Consider the following 20,353-nt stretch of genomic DNA (forward strand, 5'->3'; position numbering starts at 1 on the left):
TCGCTTCAATGACGCTTCACTGTCGCTTCACTGTCGCTCCACTGTCGCTTCACTGTCGCTTCAATGTCGCTCCACTGTCGCTTCACTGTCGTTTCAATGACTCTTCAATGTCGCTTCACTGTCGCTCCACTGTCGCTTCACTGTCGCTCCACTGTCGCTCCACTGTCGCTTCACTGTCGTTTCACTGTCGCTTCACTGTCGCTTCACTGTCGCTTCACTGTCGCTTCAATGACGCTTCACTGTCGCTTCACTGTCGCTTCACTGTCGCTTCACTGTCGCTTCACTGACGCTTCACTGTCGTTTCAATGACTCTTCAATGTCGCTCCACTGTCGCTTCACTGACGCTTCACTGTCGCTCCACTGTCGCTTCACTGACGCTTCACTGTCGCTCCACTGTCGCTTCAATGACGCTTCACTGTCGCTTCACTGTCGCTCCACTGTCGCTTCACTGTCGCTTCAATGTCGCTCCACTGTCGCTTCACTGTCGTTTCAATGACTCTTCAATGTCGCTTCACTGTCGCTCCACTGTCGCTTCACTGTCGCTCCACTGTCGCTCCACTGTCGCTTCACTGTCGCTTCACTGTCGCTTCAATGTCGCTCCACTGTCGCTTCACTGTCGCTCCACTCTCGCTTCACTGTCGCTTCACTGTCGCTTCAATGTCGCTCCACTGTCGCTTCACTGTCGCTTCAATGACGCTTCACTGTCGCTTCACTGTCGCTTCACTGTCGCTTCACTGTCGCTTCACTGTCGCTTCAATGTCGCTCCACTGTCGCTCCACTGTCGCTCCACTGTCGCTTCACTGTCGCTTCAATGACGCTTCAATGTCGCTCCACTGCCGCTTCACTGTCGCTCCACTGTCGCTTCACTGTCGCTTCAATGACGCTTCACTGTCGCTTCACTGTCGCTTCACTGTCGCTCCACTGACGCTTCAATGTCGCTCCACTGTCGCTTCACTGTCGCTTCAATGACGCTTCACTGACGCTTCACTGTCGCTTCACTGTCGTTTCACTGTCGCTTCACTGTCGCTTCAATGACGCTTCACTGACGCTTCACTGACGCTTCACTGACGCTTCACTGACGCTCCACTGGCGTTCCACTGTCGCTTCACTGTCGCTTCACTGTCGCTTCACTGTCGCTTCAATGACGCTTCACTGTCGCTTCACTGTCGCTTCACTGTCGCTTCACTGTCGCTTCACTGTCGCTCCACTGTCGCTCCACTGACGCTTCACTGTCGCTTCACTGTCGCTCCACTGTCGCTTCACTGTCGCTCCACTGTCGCTTCACTGTCGCTTCACTGTCGCTTCAATGACGCTTCACTGTCGCTTCACTGTCGCTTCACTGTCGCTTCAATGACGCTTCACTGTCGCTTCAATGACGCTTCACTGTCGCTTCACAGTCGCTTCACTGTCGCGTCAATGACGCTTCACTGTCGCTTCACTGACGCTTCACTGTCGCTTCACTGTCGCTTCACTGTCGCTTCACTGTCGCTCCACTGTCGCTTCAATGACGCTTCAATGACGCTTCACGGTCGCTTCACGGTCGCTTCACTGTCGCTTCACTGTCGCTCCACTGTCGCTTCACTGTCGCTTCAATGTCGCTCCACTGTCGCTTCACTGTCGTTTCAATGACTCTTCAATGTCGCTTCACTGTCGCTCCACTGTCGCTTCACTGTCGCTCCACTGTCGCTTCACTGTCGCTTCACTGTCGCTTCACTGTCGCTTCACTGTCGCTTCAATGACGCTTCACTGTCGCTTCACTGTCGCTCCACTGTCGCTTCACTGTCGCTTCAATGTCGCTCCACTGTCGCTCCACTGTCGCTTCACTGTCGCTTCAATGACGCTTCAATGTCGCTCCACTGTCGCTTCACTGTCGCTTCAATGACGCTTCAATGTCGCTCCACTGTCGCTCCACTGTCGCTTCAATGACGCTTCAATGTCGCTTCACTGTCGCTTCAATGTCGCTCCACTGTCGCTTCACTGTCGCTCCACTCTCGCTTCACTGTCGCTTCACTGTCGATTCAATGTCGCTCCACTGTCGCTTCACTGTCGCTTCAATGACGCTCCACTGTCGCTTCACTGTCGCTTCACTGTCGCTTCACTGTCGCTTCAATGTCGCTCCACTGTCGCTCCACTGTCGCTCCACTGTCGCTCCACTGTCGCTTCACTGTCGCTTCAATGACGCTTCAATGTCGCTCCACTGCCGCTTCACTGTCGCTCCACTGTCGCTCCACTGTCGCTTCAATGACGCTTCAATGTCGCTCCACTGTCGCTTCACTGTCGCTTCACTGTCGCTTCACTGTCGCTTCACTGTCGCTTCAATGACGCTTCAATGTCGCTTCACTGTCGCTTCACTGTCGCTCCACTGTCGCTTCACTGTCGCTTCAATGACGCTTCACTGTCGCTTCACTGTCGCTCCACTGTCGCTCCACTGTCGCTTCACTGTCGCTTCACTGTCGCTCCACTGTCGCTCCACTGTCGCTTCACTGTCGCTTCACTGTCGCTTCACTGTCGCTTCAATGTCGCTCCACTGTGGCTTCACTGTCGCTTCACTGTCGCTTCACTGTCGCTTCAATGACGCTTCAATGACGCTCCACTGTCGCTTCAATGACGCTTCACTGTCGCTTCACTGTCGCTCCACTGTCGCTTCACTGTCGCTTCAATGTCGCTCCACTGTCGCTCCACTGTCGCTTCACTGTCGCTTCAATGACGCTTCAATGTCGCTCCACTGTCGCTTCACTGTCGCTTCAATGACGCTTCAATGTCGCTCCACTGTCGCTTCAATGACGCTTCAATGTCGCTTCACTGTCGCTTCAATGTCGCTCCACTGTCGCTTCACTGTCGCTCCACTCTCGCTTCACTGTCGCTTCACTGTCGCTTCAATGTCGCCGCTCCACTGTCGCTCCACTGTCGCTCCACTGTCGCTCCACTGTCGCTTCACTGTCGCTTCAATGACGCTTCAATGTCGCTCCACTGCCGCTCCACTGTCGCTCCACTGTCGCTCCACTGTCGCTTCAATGACGCTTCAATGTCGCTCCACTGTCGCTTCACTGTCGCTTCACTGTCGCTTCACTGTCGCTTCAATGACGCTTCAATGTCGCTTCACTGTCGCTTCAATGTCGCTTCACTGTCGCTCCACTGTCGCTTCACTGTCGCTTCAATGACGCTTCACTGTCGCTTCACTGTCGCTCCACTGTCGCTCCACTGTCGCTTCACTGTCGCTTCACTGTCGCTCCACTGTCGCTCCACTGTCGCTTCACTGTCGCTTCACTGTCGCTCCACTGTCGCTCCACTGTCGCTTCACTGTCGCTTCACTGTCGCTTCAATGTCGCTCCACTGTGGCTTCACTGTCGCTTCACTGTCGCTTCACTGTCGCTTCAATGACGCTTCAATGACGCTCCACTGTCGCTTCAATGACGCTTCACTGTCGCTCCACTGACGCTCCACTGTCGCTCCACTGTCGCTTCACTGTCGCTTCAATGACGCTTCAATGTCGCTTCACTGTCGCTTCACTGTCGCTCCACTGTCGCTTCACTGTCGCTTCAATGACGCTTCACTGTCGCTTCACTGTCGCTCCACTGTCGCTCCACTGTCGCTTCACTGTCGCTTCACTGTCGCTCCACTGTCGCTCCACTGTCGCTTCACTGTCGCTTCACTGTCGCTTCAATGTCGCTCCACTGTGGCTTCACTGTCGCTTCACTGTCGCTTCACTGTCGCTTCAATGACGCTTCAATGACGCTCCACTGTCGCTTCAATGACGCTTCACTGTCGCTTCACTGTCGCTCCACTGTCGCTTCACTGTCGCTTCAATGTCGCTCCACTGTCGCTCCACTGTCGCTTCACTGTCGCTTCAATGACGCTTCAATGTCGCTCCACTGTCGCTTCACTGTCGCTTCAATGACGCTTCAATGTCGCTCCACTGTCGCTTCAATGACGCTTCAATGTCGCTTCACTGTCGCTTCAATGTCGCTCCACTGTCGCTTCACTGTCGCTCCACTCTCGCTTCACTGTCGCTTCACTGTCGCTTCAATGTCGCCGCTCCACTGTCGCTCCACTGTCGCTCCACTGTCGCTCCACTGTCGCTTCACTGTCGCTTCAATGACGCTTCAATGTCGCTCCACTGCCGCTCCACTGTCGCTCCACTGTCGCTCCACTGTCGCTTCAATGACGCTTCAATGTCGCTCCACTGTCGCTTCACTGTCGCTTCACTGTCGCTTCACTGTCGCTTCAATGACGCTTCAATGTCGCTTCACTGTCGCTTCAATGTCGCTTCACTGTCGCTCCACTGTCGCTTCACTGTCGCTTCAATGACGCTTCACTGTCGCTTCACTGTCGCTCCACTGTCGCTCCACTGTCGCTTCACTGTCGCTTCACTGTCGCTCCACTGTCGCTCCACTGTCGCTTCACTGTCGCTTCACTGTCGCTTCAATGTCGCTCCACTGTGGCTTCACTGTCGCTTCACTGTCGCTTCACTGTCGCTTCAATGACGCTTCAATGACGCTCCACTGTCGCTTCAATGACGCTTCACTGTCGCTCCACTGACGCTCCACTGTCGCTCCACTGTCGCTTCAATGTCGCTCCACTGTCGCTTCACTGTCGCTTCACTGTCGCTTCAATGTCGCTTCACTGTCGCTTCACTGTCGCTTCACTGTCGCTTCAATGACGCTTCACTGACGCTTCACTGTCGCTTCAATGACGCTTCACATACGCTTCACTGTCGCTTCACTGTCGCTTCACTGACGCTTCACTGACGCTTCACTGTCGCTTCAATGACGCTTCAATGACGCTTCACTGTCGCTTCGCTGTCGCTCCACTGTCGCTCCACTGTCGCTTCACTGTCGCTTCACTGTCGCTCCACTGTCGCTCCACTGTCGCTTCACTGTCGCTTCACTGTCGCTTCAATGTCGCTCCACTGTGGCTTCACTGTCGCTTCACTGTCGCTTCACTGTCGCTTCAATGACGCTTCAATGACGCTCCACTGTCGCTTCAATGACGCTTCACTGTCGCTCCACTGACGCTCCACTGTCGCTCCACTGTCGCTTCAATGTCGCTCCACTGTCGCTTCACTGTCGCTTCACTGTCGCTTCAATGTCGCTTCACTGTCGCTTCACTGTCGCTTCACTGTCGCTTCAATGACGCTTCACTGACGCTTCACTGTCGCTTCAATGACGCTTCACATACGCTTCACTGTCGCTTCACTGTCGCTTCACTGTCGCTTCACTGACGCTTCACTGACGCTTCACTGTCGCTTCAATGACGCTTCAATGACGCTTCACTGACGCTTCACTGTCGCTTCACTGACGCTTCACTGTCGCTTCACTGTCGCTTCAATGACGCTTCACTGACGCTTCACTGTCGCTTCAATGACGCTTCAATGTCGCTCCACTGTCGCTTCAATGACGCTTCACTGTCGCTCCACTGTCGCTTCACTGTCGCTTCACGGTGCTGAACTGGACTCGTAGTTGTTAATTAGGCTATATTAATAATTAGTAATATAGACCAGTGTTTTCCAGGGTACGGGGACAACATAGTAATAACTGAAAATATACTACTATAGTAAACAGAATTATTGACCTAGTACATGAGGGTCAGCGTGTGGGACAAAGATAAGGGGGGGACTCCAAACAAAGAATGGTTGGGAATTGAAACCACTGATATAGACTATGAAAGAATGAAAAAAAAGCTACAATTATTTGAAAATCCTTTTATAATAAAGGTGCCATGCAGAGAAATGTGGTTGTATCTTTTGGACAAGGGCCAACATTTCAATATGATAAGGGGTCAATGTCCTCTTGCTTTTGACCTACTGGACTTTTTATTTTATAAGAGAGACAAAGTCTTCATCATCATCGTGCCATTTTTCTTTTCTTTTTCAATGTTTGTGCCTCAATTTCTAAACAAAATCTTCTTGATTTAAAGTTAAAATTATTTTTTTGTGTATTTAGTTACTTTTTTATAATATTTATGTGAGATTTTATCTAAACCCACTGCCCCTACAAGTCCCAGGCTGTTGCAACTTCAAGCATACAGCGTTAATAAAACAATGACCTTTAGTTTGTTTGATAGAGCATTTCCATTAAGAAATTTAAATATTTGCCTAAACCCATTTTCCACATGGGACAATGGGTTGATGACGTCTAAAGGATTAACACTGGAAGCAACTGAAGGCTTTTGGTTTAGGCTCCAGGAAATGTAATTTTCCTACATTTGAAGGGCAAAATAGCCATGATCTTTGCAAGAGTAATGTGCTGTATGACAATAATTAAAAATAGTGCTTGTCTAAAGGTTTTTACACTTTGGAATGACCTGACAATCTGAATTTGGGCTTTAATACTAAAGCTGAGCGTCACAGGAAAACTACGTAAAAGCTGACGGTGCTTGTACTGGAGGAGCCTGACGCCCTCACACTAGCGTGGATACCTAAAATAAGCACACACCCACACACCAGTGTAGAATTTATGAGGCCAATCTGCACTCTACTCTCGTTTAGTGAGAGAAGCATTTAGGCATTTTTCCGTTGCGCAGACACGCCAGACAAGGGTAAGACTCTGACACTAACTTTAACTGTAGTTGATCGGATGAAGAGGTTAGTGTGCAGTCAGTATGTTGAGAATTAGAACAGCCACACTTCAAAATGCTTCACTGAGTAGCACATAAATAAATATATGTCATTATACGTTTTTATAAAGAAGCAAATAAAATAAATTAAATGATTGTTTAGAAACACTTTGTTTATAACAATAAGTCAATCATTTTAACAATTAAATCACAAACTGTCACTAAAATGGGATTTAAGATAAACTAAAAAAGGTCACCTGAATGTAGGTTACCTTTAGTACGTTTGGAAGATCAGTTGAACACAGTAAGCCAGGGGCCTGTTGTGAGATTACCTTTTAGGATCTGTGCCTCTTTCACGATGTACATTGGACCTACTGCTCTTTGTAAATGTCACACAGTCTGAGAGCTCTTCACTTCAGAGAGACACCTGCAGCTTTACCAGAGTTCAAAGGTTAAGTATTGTCTGTATGATACAGGGCTTTGAACAGCTTTGAACTTCAGGCCTAGATATTTGGCCTGGTGCCACATTATTGTGTATTTTACCTTTTAAATCTCCATTGTACAGAGTTATGGGTAAAACTGTTCTGCTTCTATATGGGTCATTTAAGCAAGCATGTAAAGCCTTGTTCGTAAATGTGTTTCCACAGGTAAATCGACTTTGCAGCCAATTACCACAGCAGTCCCTGAAGACGATGGGGTGATTATTGCTGACTTTTTTACTCTCACCTATCCTGATGTCAGAAGACTTGGACTTCAAGCCCTATCGGTTTCCTGTGCTGGAGGAACAGGATGGACCACCATCGTGCAGCTCCATGCACAGGATGGCCAGCTTCAGCCAAGGGGGGGCCAACTTAGGCCTTCCCTCAGACGGCAGTGACAGCAGTGGCCAGGACAATCCCACCTCACTGCAGAACCATCGCAAGAAGCCCCGCACCCGTCCCCTGCCCGAGGAGGACATGGAGATAAAGAGCAGCGGGTCCAGCGGCAGTGGCACCGAGTCACACGGTAACGAGAGCCACGGCAACGAAAGTCACAGCAACGACAGCAACGGCCACGAGTCCATGGGCAGCTCCAACAGCAACAGCAAGGATTCGGCCCTGCTGGAGTCTTCAGAGAGCAGCAAAAGGTCAGGCTTAGCTTTGTGTTTACAAAGGTGCACTGGGGATCTTAGGCCTGTTACATTCCCTCTGATCATGGAAGACACAGCCAATACTCGTGTGGTCACTGTGGGTGAGCCACGGGGAAAGCCATTACACCTGGATTTATTTAATCTGTGCGTTATTTCATGAAAAAAATTCCAAAGATGCATCCACAATTGTTGAACCCGGTTGTATCCTGTTTACTAGTGGCAAGTGTTCAGCATAAAACCAGCATTTTAAAACTAGTGTAGAATCCTTTTATACCAATCATCCCTTTTGTATTCTTCAAGTCTCACTCACGCTCAAAATTAGACCAAAGTAAAGGAAGGACAGCTTCCCCAGAAGTATATTTCTAGGTATTACGACTCGACGATTTGTTAGTTAACTCTGAATATAACATAACATTATCTGACAATGGAGTTTTGTGTAACATGATGGTAAATGATGACCCCGTTTACTTTTTATTGCATCAAATAGATACAAAACACACTCAAACAGTTATATAGGAAAAAGTTACATTTGTTTGCTAACTTAGTGCACGTTGGCCTTAGCTTTAAATAACTCGCTCACAGAGTGTAAGATACAGTCTGTGACGGAGAAGTGCATTGCATTCTTCAGCTTTAGAAGAGAATTATAGTTCCAGCAGGATCGAAGGATTGACGTCATCAAGAGCCTGGAAAATAAAGGCCAGATTGATCTCAAAGACAGTTGGATCTCAAGCACTCCTTACTGCTATGGCAACTCATTGTTTGAGTGTGTTTATGCAGGGCAAGACGTGCATTTGTGCTCTCATCACTTCTGGCCAAGCCCACTTTTTGTCAATGGACCTTTTAGAGAGAGGATGATGTCACAGACCTGGGCATTATGCGGCTTACGTTTTAATCCACCCTTGCACAAGTTTTAGATGATAATTGTTACTCTTTCTATTTCTATTTTCTAATTGTCTTAGCTCTGGAAAATGTGTCTGCACTTGTGTCCTTAATAAAGATTATATGAAATGACTGAAATAATAGATTAAATAGCCTATATTATAATAAAATGTGCTTATAATAATCATTACTTGTTACACCAGTAATTGTGGTCTGGCCCTTGTGGAAAAAAATAATAGCCCAATTAATACTGACAATATGTACCATTTAATTTTGTAACAGTATTAAAAAGTGTGCTATCATTTATTACAGACATATTCCATTTCATATTGACATCTACAAAACACCTTACATACTGTTGGTGTAAACTAAAGTTCATTGAATACATTTTTGGACACAGTTTGATAAACAGATCTGTCATTGCCCATTGACTAGAGGGTTGTCGGTTCAGATCTTCACATACAGACTTGCTCATTCCTGTCATAATCATGGCTGGAGGCAACCGGACAGACAGGGCATCTGGCACAACAAATCTACTTATTCACTCTGTGACTAACGGGGGATCACTAATAATAAGGTGCAGACAAATAAAAATAAACTTGTCTTGTCTCTTCTGGAAAGGGCAGACTTCTTGAGCTTCTTGTAATATCAGGTTTTCCACTGACACTAGTTTCACCCCACACACAGAGCTGCAGTTAGCAGTAATCTGCTGTCTCATGCTCCTTCTGTCTTCAGTCTAAAACCAAGTGTTGCACTGCTAAAATTAACAGACTTAGAGAAGTAATCATAGGCTCTGTGTCTATTTCAGCTCAGGTCATGTTATTTTTAAACATGTAAGTAGACTATATTTGGTCATCAATGTTGTTGTGCTACTGCCTTGGAGAAGACGGCGTAGGTCATTGATCTCAAGCAACTGCTAACAAGCTTGACTTTTGCTGCTAATTAGAGATTGTGAACTGAAGAAGCTTGGATGACGTGATCTAAATAGGCGGCTGAGCCTTGTGTGTGTGATGCCCTCTGATTTTAGCAGGATCTTGCCGAAGGGTCAGTTCTATTTTTACCTTCAATCCTGTATTAAAACTGGTCACTAGCACAGGGACAAAAATCGCACCAGGGACACTCATTCCAGTCAGAGTATGCATCATTTACACAAAGAAACAACTTTCTTGACCCTCTAAACATTTTTACCCAGTGTTTTGGTGTAATTTTCTAGTGTGATGTCATCAATTACAAATAGGAAGTGAAATTATAAACAAAACATTTTTACTTTTCTGGCATAACATTTTTACCCTTAACTCTTAACCGCATTTTAGTTCAATGAGTCGTCCAACTTTTTTCAGTATCCGTCCCCATTTTATAGGAACTTGGGGCTTGCTCCTGCTCTTGGGCTCACAAACATTTGTACAACATTACCTTCCGTCCTAATTAGTAAGTTCTAATTAAGATTTTGATAAAACATGGTAACAATTTGAATTAGATAATAGTTCAAGTTACTTTATTTGAGTTATGAACAGGGAAATCACCATTTGACGTTATGGATCTGAACGTTTTAGACGACCGTACAAGATATTTGGATTTCTGATGTGAACATACAATATTCTACATAGATTTGAATTAAGGAAAAAATCCTTAATCTCAGCAAGACATTATCTGTTGTTATCAAATTTCAGTTGTGAATGAAGGTTTCCTAATAAACCAACTTGAAAAGGCTTTAAAAAAAAATTGAAATACATGCAGCAACGGCAAATAAACATTGAGCCTCACAGCAGCACCACACTCAATACTTTTTATTCAACTCAAGAACTTTCAGCTTTGTAGTTACTTTAGTGTAACTAGTTTTTGTTTTTTTTACTGTTAACATTTAGTATATTCTGTGTAATTACAATGTCATGTATTTTTTCTTCTACAGCTCCATCTCTCACAGTCCATCTCCACCCAGCAGCTCCAATGCCTTCAGTTTACTCAGTTCGGAGCAAGACAACCCATCAACCAGCGGCTGCAGGTAACCCATAACTCACAACGCCCCGGTCTGCTCATAAAACATTATCGTCGTACTCATTTGAACTGCACACTTACATGGCTTCTTCATCATTATGCAACTTACAGTAGTCAAGAGTCCGCCAAAGCCAAGACCCAGAAAGAGGTGATCAAACTCTTGAAAGAACTAAAGCGTCATCTGCCGACTGAGAAGAGACACAATAGCAAGTCCTCCACTCTGAACACCCTCAAGTACGCCCTGCGCTGCGTCAAACAGGTGGAAGGTAAGGTGCTGCCATTTTGTGACTTTTGCACAGTTTAGCTTGCACTGATTGGCCCAATTTTCCAGTAGCAAAAGCCAAGTGGAGAAAAATGTCACTTGCTTGGCCTTAAATGTGCACCGTGTTTAAACTGCATGTTATTAGACAAATGATTTACAGAGAAAGAATAAGATCTATATTTTGCCTGTTTCTGTTTGTCTCGTAGCCAATGAAGAGTACTACCAGCTGTTGATGACCAATGACAGCCAGCCTTCAGGACCAGATGTGTCCTCTTATACAATAGAGGAGATCGACAGCATTACCTCTGAATACACTCTGAAAAACAATGTGTGTTACCTTTTTCTGTTATTGCAAAGTCATAAATAGTGACAATATTGTAGTTCCTTGGCTTGATTACATGTTGTTTGTCTCTTTAACAGGACATTTTCGCAGTGGCCGTCTCCCTCACAACTGGACGAATAGTCTACATATCAGACCAGGCTGCCACTATCCTCAACTGCAAAAGAGACGTCTTTGAGAACTCAAAGTTTGTTGAGTTTCTGACGCCACAAGATGTCAGTGTTTTCTATAGCTTCACCACACCGTACCGCCTGCCTTCATGGAGCATGTGCACGGGAGCAGGTAAATACATTGTTATAGGGTAGGAAAGGGTTATGAACGATGAAGAAAGGGCTGCAAGCAAATACTTTAGCTTGTAAAAAGAAGCAATTTATTGAAACAAGTCAGAAACATATTGAAAGAAGTTATATAATACGTCAAGTAAATTAATATAAATGTGTTAAACATACTCAAATGAAGGATCATATCACATATCAGTCGTATCAGTGTGGTTAGAGGTGAGAGGAAGAGTTCATTTATTTATGGATGCTGTGATTCTGAACTTGGCTTGAACAAAGTGTACATCTGAATTGGTCTAGAGTATGATTGGGTCAAAGGTCAAGTGTGGTAGGTAAAAAGGACTTGGTGCATAAACTTAATGACAATAATCAGTCTAACTTCCTGGTACACGCTGGTCTTTTAACAGTTAATGTTGGAAATGAAAACATTTCATTTATAGACCTGAATGAGTGCATCACCTGCCATTTTGGGAGATGGAGCACCAGCGTGACATAAACTTTACCTTTTCTACTAGTCGCCCAAACTTAATCTGTTGAAAATGCAGTGAATGAGGGGAGGAGGCGGAGGCATTTTCGTCATCAGTAATGTGAAGAAAATGACTCAGTATGTGTTGTTACACCTTTCCACAATTATTTTATTTTAAGACCAAAATATAACTACTTCACACTCTCTGTCAGCTGTACTAAATTAAGCTTTCTCTCACCTCATTACATTTGTAATGTTGCAACACCTGTTGGAAATGACATTACTCACAGGATCCATTGCCTATGAATAAAAGCATGTTTCCTCTATTTCAGAGTCCTCTCCATCTGACTGTATGCAGGAGAAATCCTTCTTTTGTCGTATCAGGTGTGTAAATGACGCTTATTCCCTGTAACCATCTGCTCCTCGTGCCCGTTAGTAATTTATATTCAAACTATTCATTCTATTCATTCCGCTTTGGATGCTTTTCAATCTGTTTTTGACATCACTGGCGTACATGCTCTAATCTGATCTAGTTATATATATATATATATATATATATATATATATATATATATATATATATATATATATATATATATATATATATATATATATATATATATATATATATATATACATACAACAACATATTGAGGGATTCATACTTTATACATTAGGTGTGACCTTTATACATGAGTGGTTTTTCGCTACCCCCTACTTTTTCTGACTGAATGTTTTGTGATTTGTGGTTAAGTAATTGAAGTTATGCTCGTATAAAAGTAAACAATTACATTTAAAATATGCAGTGGCAGGAAGGAGTGCGAAGGGGACCTGAAGTACTATCCGTTTCGCATGACGCCATATCTGATGAAAGTCCAGGACACGGTCAATGCTGAAGACCAGTTCTGCTGCCTCCTGCTGGCTGAAAGAGTTCACTCAGGTTATGATGGTAAGAGAGCCTACTTTGTGAATAAATACTGTTGAATTGAAATTGTAAATAAATGTTTTGTTTAAATATTTTAGCACCCAGGATTCCTACAGACAAGCGCATTTTTACCACCACACACTCCCCGAGTTGTGTTTTTCAAGATGTGGATGAGAGGTGAGCCTTGTCATAATATATGTATATTTTTTTTAATTATTATTTTTCCTTTTCATTGTCATTTGTTTTGTTTTATAGAGCTGTTCCACTTCTTGGATACCTTCCTCAGGACTTGATTGGCACTCCAGTCCTCCTGCATCTTCATCCCAATGATCGACCAAGTATGCTGGCCATTCACAGGAAAAGTAAAAACACCAACAACACATGGAGAAAAATGTTGTTGTTGAAGATGTTGATGATGTTTTTCTTTCACAGTTCTTCAGTGTGCTGGACAACCCTTTGACTCGTCTATCCGATTCTGTGTACGAAATGGCGAATATATCATCCTAGATACGAGCTGGTCGAGTTTTGTCAACCCCTGGAGCAGAACAGTGTCTTTTGTCATTGGGAGGCACAAAGTTCGCATGTGAGTGTTAACACATGTATAATAGAAATGTATAAATATATAACAATAGCAAGGTCTTTATTGTTGTTACTTTGTTAATGTTATATAAGTGTGTATTGTTGTCCTTTGAAGGGGTCCTGTCAATGAAGATGTGTTTGTGGCACCTGTCGCCGCCACTTGGGAGATGAAAGCGATGGATCCAGAAATACAGGATATAACTGAGCAGATCCATCGCCTCCTATTGCAGGTGACAAATACAAAACCTCTTAATAAAACATGTTGACACCTAATGACAATCTTTCGCTTAATAACTCTTACTTTGTTTCATCGTTTCTTTTTCAATGATATTATGTCTGAAGCCTGTTCATAGCTGTGGATCCAGTGGATATGGCAGCATGAACAGCAATGACCACCGTCTGAGCGTGACTTCTCCAACTGAGAGCTTTAACAATGGCAGCAATTCCAAGATGCTCCTAGAGGAAGAGAAAGAGAGCTGCAAAGCGAGACCTGTGCGTTCATCCAAATGCCACTGTGCTGTGTTTAGTTTTGTGGAATGATCCCAAAAGTTTTAAACTGATCTGATCTTTTTTCAGAGAACCTTTCAGGAAATATGCAAAGGAATTCACCTCCAGAAATGTCAGGAGCAGCAGAAGAAATCCTCTGGTAGCAACTTCTACTGATAGGAATAATACATGTGTGTATTTTCTGCTTATGTTGCCCTAATACTGGTCTCTTTTCCAGTAGACTTTGTAGAAAAAAGCCAGGCTGTGGTTAGACCCAAGGACACAGCCAACACTGCTCAATGGAAGGACTCTGGAGCCGTGGAGACCAAAGCCACCTTTCAGGAGGAGCTGACCTTTAAGGATCAAACTGTCCACTCCTACCAGCAAATGAGCTGTTTAGATAGTGTCATCAGGTAAAATAATACATTAAGTCTTAATTAAGTCGACTGTATTACTCAATTTAATCTATAATTGTAATTCTAGATACTTGGAGAGGTGTAATGTTCCTCTCACCATAAAGAGAAAGTGCCATTCCTTCTCTAGCACTACATCGTCAAACTCTGATGAGGAAAAGCAAAAGGGATGCACAAAAATACACACGGCTGAAGGTATGTACTTGTTGTACTGTTTCTTTTTTTTTGTTACAGCTGCATTTGCTTTTTATGAATAGTCTCGAGGGTTCTCTAATATAAGAATGTCCTATTCTGATTCCTCACAGAACCGGCAGTGTTGAAGGTTCAATCTGGCCTCTCCACTTTGCATGACCAGGACAAAAAGTCCAGTGGTGCCGCCTCAGCAGTAGTGGGCACTTCACTGCCTCCTGTACCTAACAAACCAGAAAGTGTTGTGTCCATCACCAGCCAGTGTAGCTATAGTAGCACTATTGTACATGTCGGAGACAAGAAACTGCACCCAGAGTCAGGTACTGTACTCTGATAGACCGCTCTTTTTGTTGTTGCTATGATCGCTTTAATTTGACTTAATAAAACCAAATGAGACTGAGATTGGATTGGATTTTTCTCCCATTGGTATTGAAATAAGTAAAGCAAGGCATTAAAGTTTGGCACTTTTTTCTGCATATGGCAGATCAAGTGGGATAAGCAGCAGAACTATTTGTAGATTGTGTCATGAATTTCTGGCCTTGTCTGATCAGCTCAGGACGTTATGCAAGAAGGTGGTAATAGTGAGAGATTGTAGTTATTGTGTAATGCTAATTGGACTATCAACATTTGCTCTAACATTTTCAGCAGCGTTACCTGACCATGACATGCAGAGGAATTATACAGTGTATCTAAACCCACTTTCTCTTTGCTTGAGGAGTTTTTATTTTTATGTTTAACTTTTTCCCCAATTTCAAAACTTACGCTTTGTGGCTTTTGGTTGGTATTTTTTAGCCATTGACTTGAAGTTTCTTTGTTGTTCACACAGAATTAATAGAGGACATCCCAGGAACAGGAGAACCTACTGAAAGCAGCCAAAACCCTGCTGCTTCACCATGTGGTGGTCAGGAGAGGGAGTCCTACAAGAAACTGGGGCTGACCAAGCAGGTCCTGGCAGCTCACACCCAGAAAGAGGAGCAGGTCTTTCTCAACCGCTTCAAAGACCTTCGGACTCTCACAGCCCTCAAAGCAAACTGTTCTCAATATCTGGAGCGTCAGAAGGAACACACTTCAAATGATGGTGACCACCAAACTTTTAAACCCAGAATGAATTCTCCCTCTTTTCACATCCATTTATTTGTTGGCAATCAAATCAATCGCCTCAATAAACCCTTTCTTTTTTTAAGGTTTATAAATGGCTTTAACCAAACGTTTTATGTGTGTTTGCCCTTCCAGTTGTACAGATATCTCAATTATCCAAGAAATGTGGCCCAGGTGGGGAACCCAGCACTCGACGAGGAGTACGAAATAAAAAGACCAAATTGAAAAGAGCCAAGCCGGTGGAGTCGTCTGACAGTGCAGCGTCCCAATCCAAGCATCAGCTCCGGCCTCCACTTCTCAACCATGGCCTTAATCCTACGTCCTGGTCTCCTTCAGAGTCATCACTGTCCTGTTTGCCCATGGCCTACCCAGCTGTGGTGCCCGGGTACCCACTACAGGTGTACACTAGCCCAAACTCTGTAGACCCCTGCACTGATGCTGGCCCCTCAGACTGTACAAACCAGGGTGTCTCAGCCCCGTGCCCTCCACCCATCCACCATCCTCCATATGCCCCCGCAATGGCCACTCCTGTTGTGGCATTGGTGCTTCCCTACTACATGTACTCGCCAGTCGCCCCAGGACTTTTTGCACCCCAGGCTGTGTACCCTACTGAACCTGGTGGTTATACAACTCAGATACCCTTAGCCCCAGCTGTATTTTCTGCACAGGGAGCATTTACTGTCCCGCCCCCCTCCAAAATTCAAAGCCCGTCAAACTTCCCTGATAAACTCCCCCACTCCCACTCAGGATCCTTGTCGATGTCAGTCCATTTCCCTCTATCCTCGGAAATCCCAAAGAGGACTCCGGAACCTCAGTCTCGCCCCTCCACACCTCAGTCTGGGCTAGGTGAGGGCAACTCGTCTCCACCGCTGTTCCAGTCGCCCTGTAGCTCCCCCCTCAACCTGCTGGAACTGGAGCTGTCTGTGCAGGACAGTACTGGGATCTCAGCAGTGGGACAAGGCAATAATATCACAACAGAAAGGGAGAAAGGAGCGGGTGGAAACCAAACCAAGGACAGGGAACTAAAGCAGGTAATCCACAACCCACTGTTTGGTTCCGTTGCTATCTATATTTTTAATTGTCTAGTAATTGCATGGGGATTCACATAGATAATAAATCAGAATGATTAAAATATAAGATTTAAAATAATCCAATGCATTCCATCTATATTTTTATTCTCACCATAAAATGCACTGTATCGAATTGTGGTGGGTTATTTGAGGCCTGTGTGTGAGTTGTAGGATGTCTCTCTTTTGGTCCATTCTACTACTGTGTTCATGTACCATGTGTAATATCAAGTAATATCAAGTCAGTTTAGCTGAAACATGGGTGTTAACACATGATGTCATTATCCTTACACCCTTTAGCCCTCCCTCAGTCTCCTTGGTCCACCAGGACCCTTGTTTTACGAGGACACGTCCAGTGTCTGTGAGCGTTTGTCATGGGATAAACTGTGCTCTAGGCTGGGGGCTTTCAGATATGAGGTAGGCAAATCATCAGCTTACCTCTTTATGTTTCCAACTACATACTTCTCCCTGAATGTGATGTTTTAGTTTAGTATTAATATATTGTGTATTTTCTACTCTATCCTCAACATTTTGATACATTATCTTAATTCACACATGGGACTTGATGAATACCCAACCTTCTCTTAAACTAACTATATGAAATACACTGACGCATGCAAGCCAGAAAGCATGTTTTGTACCTTTTTTATTCCACACATTTACATACAAGGCCTCAAAGACTTTAACCATAATACATAAATATTAAGACATTACATATAAAATAATGTTACATTTCCTGTTGGTCATTAGTTACAGAGTAAATCTTACAGAACAAACATTTTTACCTTGTAGATAAACTCACGTGGCAATGGCAACAACAGCGATGCCAATTCTTCATCCAGCGACATGTTTGAGGTGATTTTGCATGAAGACTCGCGCTCTGGTACGGGTTCTGCCACCTCAGGCTCCATGGGTTCAGCGTCCAATGGCTGTGGGACGTCTAGTGGGACATCCAACAGTAGGACTTCAAAAAGCAGGACATCTGCCAGTGGAGGCTCTGCCAGTGGCAACAAATATGGTACTTTATAATTTACCTGCCATGCCAATAATTTTGTATAATTTTGCCATTCATATTTGACTGTATTTTACTTCAGTGGTGTGTGACATTGGGTCATAAAATCACATTGACTCTAAAGCGGCCTCCTGACCCCTCTAAGCATAAATGTTTTCATTCTTCTAGGAAGTGACAGTAGTAAGTACTTTGGTAGCGTGGACTCATCTCAGAACAGCCAGCAGGTCAAAGTTCACGTGAGCAGCATCGAAGGAAGGCCTTTGAAGATGGATCAAACCGATCACCTCAAGTATGTACCACAGGACCCGATGTGGCTGCCCATGGCCAACACAGATGACAAAGTCATGATGAAGTATCAGCTGCCCTCGCGGTGAGTGAGAGGACGGGGGCACAGCCCGTGACGACTAAGTAGTGGAGTTGTCGAGTTTTATGTAGTTTTTTGGAAGGTTATGGGTAAGAAGTAACTCAAAGCAGTACAATAAACTTAAATTTGGAAAGACAGTAATAAGGTCCTGGGTTTGGTTTTCTTGCCAGGAGGGTTTTGTCTGTGTACAGTTAATTTACCTTATTCTTTAATAATATCAGCACATCTACTATAGATGTAATATCAGCATATATCTACTATAGATGTTCTATGGATTTGCTGCCTGGCAGCAATAGCTATAGAGAAGATATTGTTACGCCTCCTTTGGCTGCAATGACATGACTTTACCACAAGATGGCGTATGTGCTTTGGTATACAGCTTGTTGACGTGTCAATAGTTAGGATCTTATAAGAATTGATGACATTTTAGATTCGAATTGTTATCTCTGGTGCCTCACACCATAGATTTGTTTAAACGTATGATTAACTATGGTTAGATGTAACATTGTTGCGTTCCCCTCTCATCAATCACTTGTTTCCTCAATTTGCTCAAAGTTTTCTTGTTTTTCACATTGTGCCAACAGTGACATCCAGCAAGTGCTGAAAGAGGACAGTGATAAGCTAAAGTTGCTGCAGAAATCCCAGCCCAATTTCACAGAGGGGCAGAAGAAGGAGCTGGTAGAAGTTCACCCCTGGATAGAGAATGGACGTGTGCCTAGAGTCATTGACATTAAGGTAACGTATATATTCTGTCAATAGAGCACCATTATTTCCCCTGTTATCCTTTTGTTATATTTCATATTAGATTCTACTGTAAATTATATTGCTGTTTATTCTTGCCTTTGAGATAATGAGGTTTACTTGAGTCTTAAATACTTAAAAGGTCAATTGTATGCCTGTCCAGGTGTGCTCTTGCTGTGATGATGCATCAGAGGTTTTACCCACAGTAGATGCAGAAGATCAGCCTGACATGGAGATGGGAGACACAGAGGCGTTGGACCTGATCTACCAAAGGACTGACGAGTCCTCAGACACTTTTGCCTCATGCCAGTCATCTCACTGATGGTTCAAAGAAACCAAGACAATGAAACATTGACTTTTACTACCTATCCTATTCTGCATTGCTTGAAGATTGTTCTTGAAATATATATTTTGTGACATCATCACACCACACAAAATGTGCACATATTATTCGGGCCCATAACTTGCTACCTGCTATATGTGAGTTTCATTTGAGCTGCACTCATATACGCTGTTAGTGTGCTGAGTAAATATTGAATGTTGCTGTGATTTGCACATCTGGAATAGTGCAATTATTGAAGGGGGAAAACAAGATACAATGTTTTTGAGAAGCTTAATCACAATTATGATGTTGTACAAAAACATTTGTATTCAAAAACATTCCAATGTCAATATTAGTGTTAGTTCTATTCACTAACTATACATTACACAAAGACCAACAGTTTGAGTTAACCACAGCTGCCTTAAGCATCAACCCATCTGTCAGTGGCTCGGGGGGATCAGTTTTGGGCTGAATATTGCAGAGTGGTGACATAAGCAATTCATTTGCTATGATGATAAATCATTAAAATGATTTCCAAATAACAAATATTTTGTTCTATTGATATTATATATTATAACGCATATGAATATTTTGTTCGCTTGATATTATATATTATAACAAATATGAATATTTCGTTCTTTGTCCATAAACAACAATTTCCTATGACTTGGCATAAATATATGTATTATTTGTATGTGAGAATGGTGTTATTTTCAAATGTTCCTGCACCTTTATCATACTTTATTAGGACCAAAAAAGTATGAAAAATAATACACATTCCAAATTAGATTTGAAACCATAAATATTCAAAAGTAGTGCGTGTGTTTCTGCAAGAAAAACACAAAAGAATTAACAGCAGGGTAAAAAATTGTCAGCCAGGGTGGAAGGTTGGACTTAAATTATAAAGCGAAGGTGAAAATGTTCATTCTATCTTCCCTGTCAAATGTCTAATTTTGTATTAATTAAAATCGTATTAATTAAATTTCATAGACATTTTCAGTAACTATATCATCAAACATAATATGTTACGTTTCCATTTATTATTTTAATGTATATACCCTGTCGTGACCCTGTCATCAATTAAAGTCAAAAAGAAAGTTAAGTTAAGAATATCTCTCATCGTCGCTGAAGAAATATATTTCAAAATGTACTAATTCAATTTGTGTTTAAAAAGTGAGAAATCCTCTGAATGGGGTGCAGTGGACTAATGTTTATTATTCAGGCTAAATAGATTTATACTACCTGTATTCAGT

The 20,353-nt window shown here is 43.6% G+C and overlaps 2 protein-coding genes across 2 annotated transcripts in view; both read left to right on the top strand.

Moving 5' to 3' along the window:
* The window catches only part of itm2cb (integral membrane protein 2Cb), a 93,724-nt gene that overhangs the window by 62,902 nt on the left and 10,469 nt on the right, over positions 1-20,353 (top strand). The gene's annotated exons all lie outside the window — the stretch shown is intronic.
* per2 (period circadian clock 2) lies at positions 7,190-20,047 on the top strand. Its single transcript, XM_072441487.1, has 23 exons — positions 7,190-7,681; positions 10,473-10,565; positions 10,670-10,824; positions 11,027-11,148; positions 11,241-11,442; positions 12,237-12,288; positions 12,711-12,853; positions 12,928-13,006; positions 13,085-13,191; positions 13,262-13,412; positions 13,524-13,638; positions 13,751-13,900; positions 13,985-14,057; positions 14,133-14,307; positions 14,378-14,502; positions 14,613-14,816; positions 15,323-15,574; positions 15,730-16,625; positions 16,962-17,078; positions 17,454-17,679; positions 17,842-18,043; positions 18,622-18,772; positions 18,942-20,047. Exons 1-23 carry the CDS (start codon positions 7,290-7,292, stop codon positions 19,098-19,100), a joined length of 4,341 nt encoding a protein of 1,446 aa, XP_072297588.1. The 5' UTR covers positions 7,190-7,289; the 3' UTR covers positions 19,101-20,047.

The sequence above is a fragment of the Eucyclogobius newberryi genome, unplaced genomic scaffold (genome assembly GCF_026437365.1).
Source record: "Eucyclogobius newberryi isolate DKJ021-1_F unplaced genomic scaffold, fEucNew1.0.hap1 SCAF_12, whole genome shotgun sequence".
Classification (NCBI taxonomy): domain Eukaryota; kingdom Metazoa; phylum Chordata; class Actinopteri; order Gobiiformes; family Gobiidae; genus Eucyclogobius; species Eucyclogobius newberryi.